This window comes from Talpa occidentalis, unplaced genomic scaffold, assembly GCF_014898055.3.
Source record: "Talpa occidentalis isolate TD23 unplaced genomic scaffold, MPIMG_talOcc4v2.1 talOcc4.15, whole genome shotgun sequence".
NCBI lineage: Eukaryota > Metazoa > Chordata > Mammalia > Eulipotyphla > Talpidae > Talpa > Talpa occidentalis.
Window position 1 is genome coordinate 20,504,257 of NW_023601543.1, and position 13,398 is coordinate 20,517,654.

The window sequence follows — 13,398 nt, forward strand, 5'->3', positions numbered from 1 at the left end:
CTTTATTTTTATTTATTTATTTTTAAGATTTATTTATTTATTTATGCAAGCACTGGGTACAGTCAGAAGCGCGGGAGGGTGAGAGGATTCACCAGAGACAGAGCGGGGAACAGAACAGGCAGATTGACAAAATACACTGCTGAGGGGAGCAGCGGGCGCAGCAGGAGAGGTCTGCGCGCCATGTGGGACCCTCGCCGGCGGCCGGGGATGGAACCGGCGCTGCAGAGGCTGCGGGCAGCTTTGCAGCCCAGCGCTCAACCGCTGCGCCACCTGGGAGGCCACCATACACTAACTTTAAAGCCACATCATGAAGGAATTTAAGAGCGACAGGGTAAAACTCAAAGGGAATTTGTCTAAAAAATTATAAAGCAGGGCCCTCCCTGGTGGCACAGGAGTTAAAGACAGTGCTGTCAAGCTCTCGCCAGCCACTGCAGCATGAGTTGTATCTCGGCCAGGGAGCAACCCACATGGCGCAGCAGACCTCCCGTCTCGCCCACAGCTCCCCTCAGCAGTGTATTTCAGTAGATCTGCTAGTTCTGCTCCCCACTCTGTCTCTGGTAAATCCTCTCACACACACACCCCACCTCCGGCCTACACCCCAGTTCTTGTATGCACAAATAAATAAACCTTTTAAAAAAAAAGTCATAAAGCATTGACCTGTTCTTTTCATTTAGAAAGGGAATGAAATTTTCATTTTACATGATTTATGCTCTGTTAGATGTTCTATTTTATGACATGTCTAGGTTGTGGGATCGTTTCAAAAAGACAGGTGAAAGGTGAATACAGAGCATGGCCGCCAAATCAATAGACCTTTAAAAACCTATTAGGGCTTCAAAGAGCTACCAAATAGATGAAGTAAACATTAATAAAACATTACTATAAAAGTCTAAGTATTGAAGTAAAGAAAAAAGTAAAAAAATTGCTTTTCTGCGAAGCTTTAAGAAATCTAAAAGCAAACCAGTTGCAAAAAAAAAGCTTGCCGCTTACAAAATGATTTGCCATGGCAGTGATTAATTTATAATGGGTTTTATTTCCACATTTGTGCAATAATACATTCACTTTGTGGCCAATTTGTGCCACAGGTAACCACAGAATCCCTTCAAAGATACAACAGAGCTATATTTCATCGTTTCTTTTGAGCTATACCAGCACAACATTCGGTAACACTGGAAGACACTAATGCAAGTTACAATTAAAATATGGGCAAGAGCTGTTTGAGATCTCTAATGAAAGAAAAAATCGTTGGGCCTCCCCGGTGGCGCAGCGGGTTGAGCGCTGTGCTGTGAAGCTGTCCGCAGCCTCTGCAGCGCGGGTTCGATTCCCAGCCGGCCAGGGAGAAACCCACTTGGCATGGCAGACCTCTCCTGCCTCATCCGCTGCTCCCCTCAGCAGTGTCTTTTGTCAGTCTACCTGTTCTGCTTCCCACTCTCTCTGGTGAATTCTCTTGCCCTCCGGCACCTCTGACCTGTACCCCAGTCCTTGAATAAATAATTCTTTTAAAAAAAAAAGAAAGAAAAGATTGTTGCTTTATCAATGATCAACACAGTGTTTGAGTTACTCAGCTAGTATAGATTACATTATCTGAGTCCATTTGAATCAGTTCCTAAAATTTAGGGAGACATTAGTGTTTGCTTTTATATAGATCACTAAATTATCCAAAATGGGGAATGTGAGCATGCATTCAGCAGTGTAACCCACCTTCTTTTCAGAGTATTCCATCACCTATCACTTAGCAAGGGGTAAAAATTAGAAACTAAAATTAAATTTTGTGAATCAATTCTAACAGAGCAAAATTTCAAGAGTTCAGCTGCATTTTTCCCTCCATCTTGTGGACAACTTTGCCTTTTCTTCGCGAGATCTGTTTCTTACATTTTCACAGCAGTAGTTTCAGAATTTCCAATTGCTTTAAACTTCTGACCCTGCACACTCTCTTCTAACACTCAGCAGATAAACTTGATTTCTAAAAAAAAAAAAAAAAAAGGTGGGGGATTCATTATAAATTTTACTTCAGCTTAACAGGAGAAAAAGAAACAATTAGGAGATTGAAAGAACTGCTGAGTCGGAAAAATAGATGTTTCTTTTATCAAAAGAAATACTATCTCCCTACTCCCTTCCTCTTCCGTCTCCGGATGCTCTGAATTCCCGGCCTCTTACTTGGCCAGTGGAGAAATAAGGTCTTCTTAAGGCTCTCAAGGCTGCCTGCTTATCATTCAGACAAGCTGCAAAATATGCCAGAAGTTGGAGTCGTGTGGGCCTGAGCCTGCTGTGTTCTCGTGTGGCCTCCTGTCTTCAACATTTGTGATGTCCTGGTCTTCTGTGTTCAGGGGTTCAAGATCAGAACTGGGTCATAGAGTGAAAGATAAAGTTAGACAAGGTTGAGGGCAGGGAAGCAAACGTATATGGGAGCAGGACTTCTAATGAGGAAACATCCAGACAGAACTTGGCATTCCAGGGTCATTGGCTTTACAAGTGCTTTCAATGACTTTGTGCTGCTCGGCTTTTCAAAATGGCAGAAAATGACCTTCTCGGGCAAAAGTGGCAGCAGCACCCCTATCTGGTCCGCAGACCTGTTGAGATAACCAGGACACTGCCGAATAAGACACACTCGAATTGATTGCCCAGATGTAAAGAATAGATGTTTTCACGTAAGTATTTTTATTTCTCGCCAAACTTGACACACTGGAAAATCTTCAAGCCTGGGGCCAAACATTCCCACCCAGAGAAACTGAGCTGGAGCTGAGTGCTGTTCTTCCCCCCTTGGAGGAGACATATCCTTTTCCAGTTGCCACAGTCTCTACTCTGCTTTTTTTCCTCATGTATGTTACCTGGCTGGCCCTGTTAGCCTGTATGTTTTCAACCTTTGATCTTTTTGAAAATTAATTATTATGGAATATTGAATGAGGCAGCAAAAAATCTGAAGGGGACCTCCCCTGGTGGCGCAGGCGGTTGAGCGCCGCACTGTGAAGCTGTCCGCAGCCTCTGCAGCGCCGGTTCGATCCTGGCCGGCCAGGGAGTATCCCACATGGCGTGGCAGACCTCTCCTGTCATGCCCACTGCTCCCCTCAGCAGTGTATTTCGTCAGTCTTCCTGTTCTGTTCCCTGCTTTGTCTCTGGTGACTCCTCACCCTCCTGCACATTTGGCCTGTACCCCAGTTCTTAAAAAAAAAAAAAATCTGGGCCTCCCCTGGTGGCACAGCAGTGGAGCACTGGGCTGCGAAGTTGCCGGCAGCCTCTCAGCACCGGTTCCATCCCTGGCCACCGGGCGAGGGCGCTCAAACCGCTCCTGCCGCCCGCTGCTCCCCTCAGCAGTGTACTTCGACCGTCTGCCTGCTCTGCTCTGCTCCCCGCTCTGGCTCTGGTGAATTCTCTCACCCTCCTGCGCTTCTAACTGTACCCAATGCTTGTATAAATAAATCTTAAAAAAATAAATTAATTAATTTTAAAAAAATCTGAAGATGAACCCTCATAGAGCCATCACTCAGTTTCAGCAACTACCATTCACATCCAATCTTATGTCCTCCACAGCCTCATCAATTCTCCAACGCCCTTGCATTCAACCCAGGGTTAGTTTGAAGCAAATGCAGACATCACATCATTTCATCAATAAGTATTTCAATGTGTATGTCCACATGATAGACATTTTTATACAAATAACTGAAGTATCATTATCACAGCCAGAACACAGGCACGTTTTTACTATCATCAAATATCTAAAACCCTCACTAGCGCCCCACCCCCAAATTATGTTCATTGACGTAAAGTAAGTAGGGTTACAGCTTTGTATCTGCTCCAGGGGTTCTAGATTCAAACCTCCACAAATGTGTACTTTCACACCCTGCCCACCACCAGTGCCCCTACAATCCTCCACCATGTTCCCTTGGACCTCTTCCCTCGCCCACTCCCACCCGATCACCCTCCTCTGGGTTTTTTTTTTTTAAGATTTATTTATATATATATTTATTTATTTATTTATTTATTTATTCAAGCACTGAATACAGTCAGAAGCACAGAAGGGTGAGAGAATTCACCAGAGCCAGAGCGGGGAAGAGAGCAGGCAGACTGATGAAGTACACTGCTGAGGGGAGCAGCAGGTGGCAGGAAAGGTCTGTCATGCCATGTAGGACCCTGGCGGGGGGCCAGGATTGAACCGGCGCTGCAGAGGCTGTGGGGCAGCTTCGCAGCCCAGTGCTCAACTGCTGTGCCACAAGGGGAGGCCCTGGGTGGCTCAGTTTTGCAGTCAGAGGTTAAGTGTTTATTATTGGTTTGGTTTTAACTGACCCTTTATGTTCCTCTATATTCCACATATGTATGATCACTTTTTAAAATTCATCTTCCATCTAGTCACGTCATCTGATTTTCTTTCTCCATATTTGGGGAGAATAACAAATGGGAAACCTTGGCCTGGGAATGTGAAATAGGGAGAAGAAACATGAAAAGGACCCTACAAACTCTAGAAAACAGTGCATTACATGATTCTGTTTTCATAACATATCGAATCCTTTTTTTTCCCTCCTGATTTTTTTTAAAAGATTTATTTATTTACACAAGAGCTGGGGTACAGGTCAGAGGCGCAGGAGGGTGAGAGGATTCACCAGAGGCAGAGCAGGGAACAGAACAGGCAGACTGACGAAATACAATGCTGAGGGGAGCAGCGGGCAAGACAGGAGAGGTCTGCCACACCATGTGGGACCCTCCCCGGCTGGCCGGGATCGAACCCGCGCTGCAGAGGCTGCTGACAGCTTCACAGCGCGGCGCTCAACCACCTGCACCATCAGGGGAGACCCCCTGATTTTTAAAAACATTCCTGATATCTTTTCACCACAGGACCTACTCCTACTACATGGGTCAGGCTCTCACCATCTTAATTCTGCAAATGGGACAGTGGAGATATGGCAGATTAAACCATTTGTTCAAAGATAGAAGAAAAATATTTAGAAGCTGCAAGAACACAGCTCTTGGTTTTCTGCTACATAAAATGGCAGACCATATGGAATCATAGTGAATATTTCTCTGTGCTTAATTTGTGACTAGGCATTGTGGGAGGCAACTTAAATACATTATGTTATTGATTCCTCTTATTTTGTAACAGCATATTCCCATCTTATAGAAAAGGATGATAAAACCATAGAGGTTAGGTAAGTTTCCCAGGAACAAATAGCTAGGATGTGGCAGAGCTGGGACTGGAAGCCAGATTGGCACTAACATTTGACCACTGTCTCAAATTTGACAAAGCATGGGCTCTACAGAGTCAGATAGACTTGGTTTCAGATTCTTTGTGACAATGGACAATAGTCTCTTCCTTTTTAATGGGGATAATGGTAACTCACTTCTAGGATTTTTTTTTCTTTGAGGATCAAATAAGATTATTCGAGTTATTTAGCACACTGTCACAGAGAAAAAGCAAAACAATGCTAATAAAATACTAATAAAAGAGGACTGTTTATAAGAGTACAATTTCCATCAATGTGCCCCAGTGAAAAGAAATAAAACCTTGTTCCTTGGACCTCCCCGGTGGCGCAGCGGTTGAGCGCTGGGTTGCGAAGCTGCCCACGGCCTCTGTGGCGCCAGTTCGATCCCCGGCTGCTCCCCGGCCACCGGAGGAGGGTCCCACATGGCGCGCAGACCTCTCCTGCCACCTGCTGCTCCCCTCAGCAGTGTACTTCGGTCCTCCTGCCTGCTCTGCTCCCTGCTCTGGCTCTGGTGAATTCTCTTACCCTCCTGCGCTTCTGACTGTACCCAGTGCTTGTATAAACAAACAAACAAACAAATAAAATAAATTAAAAAAACATGCCTCTATAAAATAAAAAACAAAAACAAACAAAAAAAACCTTGTTCCTTACTCAGCCCTTTGAATTAGTCCGGTTTTAGGCACAGAGTTTTGCTGTGGAAGTTTGGAAAGCAGATTACTAGTAGCTAGATATCTCTAGGCCTTTGATCTGAAAAGGACACACCAAACTTTATTTTCCAAGGGATTACAGGAAATCCTTTCTGGATTATAAAGGAAAGATACATGGTTGAAAATGTCTTTGAATGGGGTAAAATGTTATGAATCTGATCATCATGTGGTGGAAGGATAATAAGAATATGATTTCAATTTTCCCTCGTTTTTTCCCCTTTCTTTGTCCTTTCTGAGTATCCCCAGACTGCCCCTCCCATACACTGCCCCCCAATTTCAAGTAGAAATAGAAGGACCAAAATGGGTGGACAAAGGGGTAAAAAAAAAATGTACCAAGCAGAAACAATCTCCAGACTCAATGTGTCCTGACATCTGGGATTTTCTGTCCAGTTATACAAAGCCTGGCACAATGCGAACAATGAAGAGCAGAAGAGGGAAGTCTTGATAAGACAATAATTAAAGACACCTCTTGGTCCACACACATGCCTGGGTACAGGTACATTCATGGACGTTCCACACTTACAGGGTCGGGTCAGGGGCCTCGGGATTAGCAATGAAAAGCCCCACAACATGAAATTGCTTTTGCTGACAATTCGTGCCCACAATTGCAGGTAGGATAGAAGAATGAAAAGCAGCACCAACATGACAAAAATATGCATGCCTTCCAGGAAAAAAAAAAAAAACAGAACCTTCCTTCAGACAGGAACTATAGGTGCTGTGAGACTGGCCTTCATTTAACTCCTGGGATAGGAAATTCTGATAAAGCCACAGTTCCTTATCAGCAGACACAGCAAGGACAATATGGCCTCAGTGTTCACCATAAACCACTATTTTCTGTTTGTATGGTTTTCCTGTCAAATGAGAATATACACAACAAAATACACCATTCTAATAAATAAAAAATCACCATTCTAACTATATCCTATGTATATTCAGTAGATTTCATTACAAATCTTGTATTTAACACTATCTATCTCAAAGAGGCCTTGCATTACATCAGAGACTGTAATGATTTATTTCTAAAAGGTATTTCCCAACCTTACTTTGCTTTCTTGTTATTTGCCATTTGGGTTTCACAAGGCAGCATGGAAAGTCAAGGTCTACTTGATTGTTTTCAAGGAAGATATTTGCTCTTCCTGGCTTCCGGCAGCACTAAACCAGCAGGTTACTTTTCAATGTTTCCTTAGCAGGAACCAGGGTTCTAGCAGGACACAATGGAAGGCTCTGGGCTGGCAAGAAGCCACAAAATGGCTACACTGCTTGGGGTGGTGAAGGAGAGTGGAGGAACTAGCTCTGGACTCGAGGGTGTATACTCTGGGGTGTTAGCTTTGAAGAGCAGCACCCTCCTGATGGAATGGTCTCTATCCCCGCCCCCGCCCATAGGAAGGGGAGGGCAGGGAAGAGGACAAAAGAGCCCGAGAGGGATGCCAGGCTCCAGTTCTCCACAAAGCTGCTGAGTAGTAGCCTCACAGGTTTTCTGAGTGTCCTGTGAGCCTGAGCTCCCACGCTCAGGTGAGGATGACCAGGCCTAGAAACACCCTGTTCTCTCAACAGGGACTCACAGCAGCCCGTCTGGCACAAGTGTGGGGTTCCGTGGGGCAAGGTGCGGCAGAATGAGGGACTGGGGAAGGGGTGGGTCTGTGGAAAGCTGCCCTGGGCACTTGGGGACTTGAGTGATGCTCGTGGCCTACCAAGGTGGTGACTTGGGACTGTGCCTACGTGAAAGGCAGCCTACTGCCTTTCGGGCTCAGTGACACTCTCTTAGCCACCTCCACCCACATTTACTAACCCACAGGACACACCAAACGAATATGCAGAAAAGTCACAACTTTATTGAAATACAAAACCGTGCCCTGAAATAGTGGCTTGACAAGTTTGTGTTGAACACACTGAGCAGGCATTTAATCCGCTGGCCTTGACAGAGAAGGATGCAGCATGTGGAGCTGGCTGCAAAGCACTTTGGGAAAACGACCTTTGTTTAGAAAAAGGGGGCTATCACAGGCCCATTGACGGTAAAGTACCAGGCCGTGTTAGGAGGGGGTGGGGCACAGCGGGGCAGGGAACAGGTCGGGTTGGAACAGGGGATCCAACATGGAAGAAGAATGAATGGAGGAGGCATAAACAGGAAGGGCGGCTGGTAGGGGTTCTGCAAGGGCGGTGGCTGGGGCCCAGGAGGTGGCTGGGGCCCAGGCGCTGGCTGGGGCCCAGGAGGAGGCTGGGGCCCAAAGGTGGCTGGCGCCTAAGAGGTGGCTGGGGCCCAGGAGGTGGGTGAGGCCCGGGCGCTGGCTGGTGCCCGGGTGGCGGCTGCGGCAGCAGCACCACAGGCGGGGGTGCACCCAAAACAGGCCATATGCAATTCAGATGCTGGAAATAGATGGCGCTGCAGGGACCACCCATGTTGAGGACGACAGGGTGGCCCTGGGCCATGGGGGGCACGTTCCTCATCATGGATGCCCTCTGGCGTCTCCTCCACTTGGCCCGTCTTTGCTTAAACCAAGACTTCAGAGAGAGAGAGAGAAAGGGGCTCCATTAGAACGTTGAGCACTCACTGTCACACATGAAAACATGCCCTTCAGCGTTTAGGCTGCACCAGAGGAAACTCTCTCCTTCTTAAAATATCTTAGGAAGTGTCAGACAGCCCGCAGTCCGGCTCAGACACTGGGACGCTGGGCAGCAAATGTTATATAGAGCATTACATAATACTCTATATAACATAATACATAGTATACAGAAACACACATGTTTAAGTATAATACATAATACAATACATAAATACACTAATTGACATAGTATAACTTAACACAGACATAATTGAGATAACAATGTTAATTATGATTATTGTATACTATATTATATCATACAGTGTCATGTGTTTGCTGTGTGTTAGTAATGTATGAATCAAAGTTAATAGATTATGTCATTAATACCCACATATTTCAGGGACATAGAAGTACATATGGGCAGAGTGTTTACAATGGGGTGTGTGTGTGTGTGTGTGTGTGTGTGTGTGTGTATATATCAATGAAGAGAGAGAGACAGAGAGAGATCCTTACTTACAATGAATAGCTTAGTACAGGAAAGCATTTTCCCTTTGACAAAGGTGCATTTCAAAAAGCTGGAGTTCCCTGACCCATTTCCAGTCATCAGCACCTCAAGTCCAACACTTATTTCCCAAACATGCAACAGGCAGGAAACCACACCATCATGAGAAGGTCTGAGGCCCAGGCATCGGGTCCTCCAGCAGCTTTAGAATGCTGCCCACCCGCCCCAAACAGCTTTACTCAGGGTTACTCACCTGCACTCTTCTTTCAGTCACGTTCAAGACTCCTGCCAGCTGCTGTCTGCGGAGGAAAAAAACACAAGTGTTCAGTATGGGGTTGTGGATGAAATGAAATAGAGGACACTATTTCATCATCTGTTTATTGTCATTATTTCATGATTTCATTATCTGCGCCACTCCCACCCCAGAACACTTTCTGTAATCCCCAGCAAGGCATGCTTGAGGAGTTTTCCTGCAGAGCAAAAGGTAAGGGGATGCCGAAAAGACATCAATCAAGATAATTTTGAAATGTAACATAGGTAGGATAAGGAAGGTTTCGTTCAATGTTAGAGAATGTCAGGTGGTGAAAACACGTATCTCACGGCTATCATTGCCATTGGATCTGAGAGGTGTAACTGTTCTATACAAGAGCAGCATGGCCTTGGGATGCCATCTCGGTGAAAGCTATTTTCCCATAGCCATAAGGCCGGCCTGCCCTCCACCTGGTTTGAGATCGGCCCATGCAAAAACCACAGTGAAAAAGGCAAACGTATTTTCTTTTTTTCTTTTTTAAATACAAGAACCGGGATACAGGCCAGATGTGCGGGAGGGTGAAAGGATTCACCGGAGACACAGCAGGGAGCAGAGCAGGCAGACTGATGAAATACACTGCTGAGGGGAGCAGCCGGCGAGACAGGAGAGGTCGGCTGCGCCATGTGGGATCCTCCGCGGCCAGCCGGGATGGAACCTGAGCTGCCGAGGCTGCGGACAGCTTCACAGTGCTGCGCTCAACCGCCTGAGCCACCAGCGTGGCCCAAACATATTTTCAATCAGCAGTTGTGAGCCTCTCTAAAGCTTACACAAGCTAGATCATGGTGTCCAGAAACCCGGGTTTGGCCTTGGGTTACTTCCAAACTTCTCTATGTAAATGTGAAGACTTGATTGGAAATAGTTTCTTTGAAAAAGACACTTTAAACTTAGCGGTTATGGCCTCCCTGGTGGCACAAGGGGTTAAGACGCAACCTATGAAGCAATCCGCAGCCTCGGCAGCATGAGTGCCATCCGCTGCCAGCCAGGGAGCTGACCCACATGGCGCAGCAGACCTGTCCTGTCTCCCCCGCTGTTCCCCTCAGCAGTGTGTTTCAGTGCGTCTGCCTGTCCTGTTTCCCGCGCTGTCTCTGGTGGGTCCTCTCATCACACCCCCCACCTCTGACCTGTACCCCAGTTCTTGTGTAAGTAAACAAATAAATCTTTTAAAGAGATAGAAAAATAAACTTTTCAGGGCCTCGCTGGGGGCGCAGGCGGTTGAGTGCCACAGGCGGTTGAGTGCCGCACTGTGAAGCTGTCCTCAACCTCTGCAGTGTGGGTTCGATCCCGGCTGGCCGCCGAGAATCCCACATGGGAGCAGACCTCTCCTGTCTAGCCCGCTGCTCCCCTCAGCAGTGTATCTCAGCCAGTCTGCCTGTTCTGTTCCCTGCTGTCTCTGGTGATCCTCTCACCCTCCCGCGCATCTGGCTTGTACCCCAGTTCTTGTATAAACGAATAAATCTTAAAAAAATATATTAAAAAATTAAGTTTTAGGGGCCTCCCTGGTGGTGCAAGCAGTTAACACGCAACCTCTGAAGCTGTCCGCAGCTTCTGCAGCGCCAGTCCGATCCCCGCCCAGCCAGGGAGCAACCCACATGGCGCAGCAGACATTTCCTGACTCGCCCGCTGCTCCCCTCAGCCCTGTACTTCGGTCAATCTGCCTGTTCAGTTCCCCACTCTGTCTCTGGTAAATCCTCTCAACCCCCCACACACATCTGGCCTGTACCCCAGTTCCTGTATGCATAAATAAATCTTTCAAGGGCGTCCCCGGTGGCGCAGCAGTTGAGCGCTGGGTTGCGAAGCTGCCCGCGGCCTCTGCAGCGCCGGTTCGATCCCCGGCTGCTCCCCGGCCACCGGAGGAGGATCCCACATGGCGCGCAGACCTCTCCTGCCGCCCGCTGCTCCCCTCAGCAGTGTACTTCAGTCCTTCTGCCTGCTCTGCTCCCCGCTCTGGCTCTGGTGAATTCTCTCACCCTCCCGCGCTTCTGACTGTACCCAGTGCTTGTATAAACAAATAAACAAAAAACAAAACAAAACAATAAATAAATAAATAAATTAAATAAATAAATAAATAAAAATACATGCCTCTTTAAAAAAAAATAAACAACTCTTTCAAAAAAGTAAACCTTTCGGTGATACCTAAATCTGCCCTCTCTTGCTGTTGTGTGGTTTGCAACGGTCATAACGGACGGCGCGTCTTCTGAAGCGCCCCAGAAGGCAGCCGCCACCCGCCAGAGGCCCAGGCTGGGGCGGGGCGTAGGCCGCTGGGCACAGCAGCAGGCGCGCGCCCTCGCCCTCCGCCTCCACTCCTTTGAAAGCGACCTGGCCGCGTCCCTCGCCCTCGGCCCTTGAAGGGGGCTGCACCCCCACGCCTCCCCCAGCCACCCCCAGCGCGGCCCGGGGGCTCTCCCGGCCAGGGGGCGCGAGGGCGTCGGCCGGCTCGGGCCGCCCCGTCTTACCTCAGCCTGGTGGTGGGGTACGGCGACGCCAGGAACACGCTCTCCAGGGCCTGCAGCTGCCGCGCGCTGAACGCGGGGCGCCGGGCCCGCTGCCGCGCGCCCCCAGCCCGGGCGGCGCGGCCCCTCCTGGCCCTGCTCTCCCGCCTGCCGGGCCGCCATCTTCCCCGCCGGCGCCGAGCACGTGGTCGCCGTCCCTGTTGTCCCGCGAGCGCGGCGACCCCGCGCCAGGGTCGCCGCCCCCCTCGCTGGCCGCCTCTCCCGGCATCGCCTCTTCCTGGTCCTCCTCAGCCAGGGCCGACGACATGTCCCGCGGCATCTCGGCTGCGGAAGAGAGAGCCCGAGAGGAAGAGCGGGCGTGGGTGCCCAGGCCTCAGCAGCCCCGCAGGGGCCCCCGGGCCCGGCCCGGCCAACGCGCCTTCCCGGGGCCTCTGCCTGGGGCGCGGGGGCCGCCCGCTCTCACCTGGCGCTGCCCGCGTGCCTGGCTCCTCGCTGGCCCGGGGAGCTGGCGCGGCTCCGGCTGCCGGGCTGCAGAGGCCCGAGGCCTGGTGCTGTCCCCCGGCCTGGCGCTTCGCAGGTGCGTGCTGGGCGGGCGGGCGCCGCGTGCCTCTGGGGAGGTGGCGCCTGCAGCGCTGCAAAGGGGGCTGCTGCCCGCCGCCCTTTAAGTAGTCCGTTACTGTGTGTCGACTTCGACGCCTCCTCCTCACTTTCGCGGGCGGGCCGGGCCTGCCCAGTTGCCAGAGCTTTCTGTCGTGGGGGGGGGGGCTCTGAGTGCGCACGAGGCGCTGCCTGCACCCATCGGGAGGGCTGCTAGGTGCATGGGCACTGGCGGGGGGTGGGGCGGGGGGTGTGGGAGGGGGGCCGGTGGGATGGCACGACTTGGGCTCTGCTGGGGGCAGCTTGGTTGACTGCTCCACACTTGGCCGCGTGTCTCCGAGGAAAGGGACTCTGCTGGGTTGTGCAAGCCCAGGTGTGGAGCGTGAGAGACCCCCCACATCCCTCCTCCGTGGGCCTTGGAGAAACGTCCCAGAATTTCTCTTCATCCAGCCCCCCGCATGCAGCAGCCAGTACTAAGCACAACGGGACAATTTAGGTAGGAGGTGGCTTGCTCGGAGTGTTTGCAACAAAGTCGAAGGCAGAGCTCGCAGAGTCCTGGGGCCTTCAGGAGCAAGAGCTGGAGATGGGTTTTCTGAGCTTGCTGCTTGCTCAGATGCAGTGTGCAGAAAATGAAACCAGCAAGCATGCAGCTTGGGAAGGTCGAAGGCTTGTACTATTTTAGCAATGAATCTATATCTGATTGCAGGGATTGTAAACTCCACAGCAGACAGAATCAAGAATGCTTACATTGCACAGAACTCCTGTTTTTGTCGTTTTGTTTCCTTTTCTCTCCTTGCAACTATGGCTCATGTAACATTTTCCTGCACAGCTGCAGTGCCTCTCACTGTAAACCTTCCTTAACAGTGTGCATATTCCTTGTGTTTGACTCTTGCCCTGGATAAATATGTCCTTGCTTGCCTTTGCCTCCTACCCTCTTTTCTCGTCCCCTCCCCCACCTTTCTTTTTCTAGAAATATCTTCCTATTTATTTTTTTAAGATTTATTTATTTATGCATACAAGAGCTGGGGTACAGGTCAGAGGTGTGGGGGGTGAGATGATTCACCAGAGACAGAGTAGGGAACAGAACAGGCAGACACTGCTCA

The 13,398-nt window shown here is 49.4% G+C and overlaps 1 protein-coding gene across 1 annotated transcript; it reads right to left on the reverse strand.

Annotated features, from left to right (window-relative positions):
• Nucleotides 1-7,749: 7,749 nt before the first annotated feature.
• On the reverse strand, nt 7,750-12,017 carry LOC119245529 (homeobox protein ESX1-like). The gene is made up of 4 exons (XM_037511597.1): nt 11,850-12,017; nt 11,702-11,790; nt 9,192-9,237; nt 7,750-8,395 (listed from the first exon to the last, which is right to left on the reverse strand). The coding sequence occupies exons 1-4, from the start codon at nt 12,015-12,017 to the stop codon at nt 7,892-7,894; spliced, it is 807 nt and encodes a 268-aa protein (XP_037367494.1). The 3' UTR covers nt 7,750-7,891.
• Nucleotides 12,018-13,398: the final 1,381 nt, after the last annotated feature.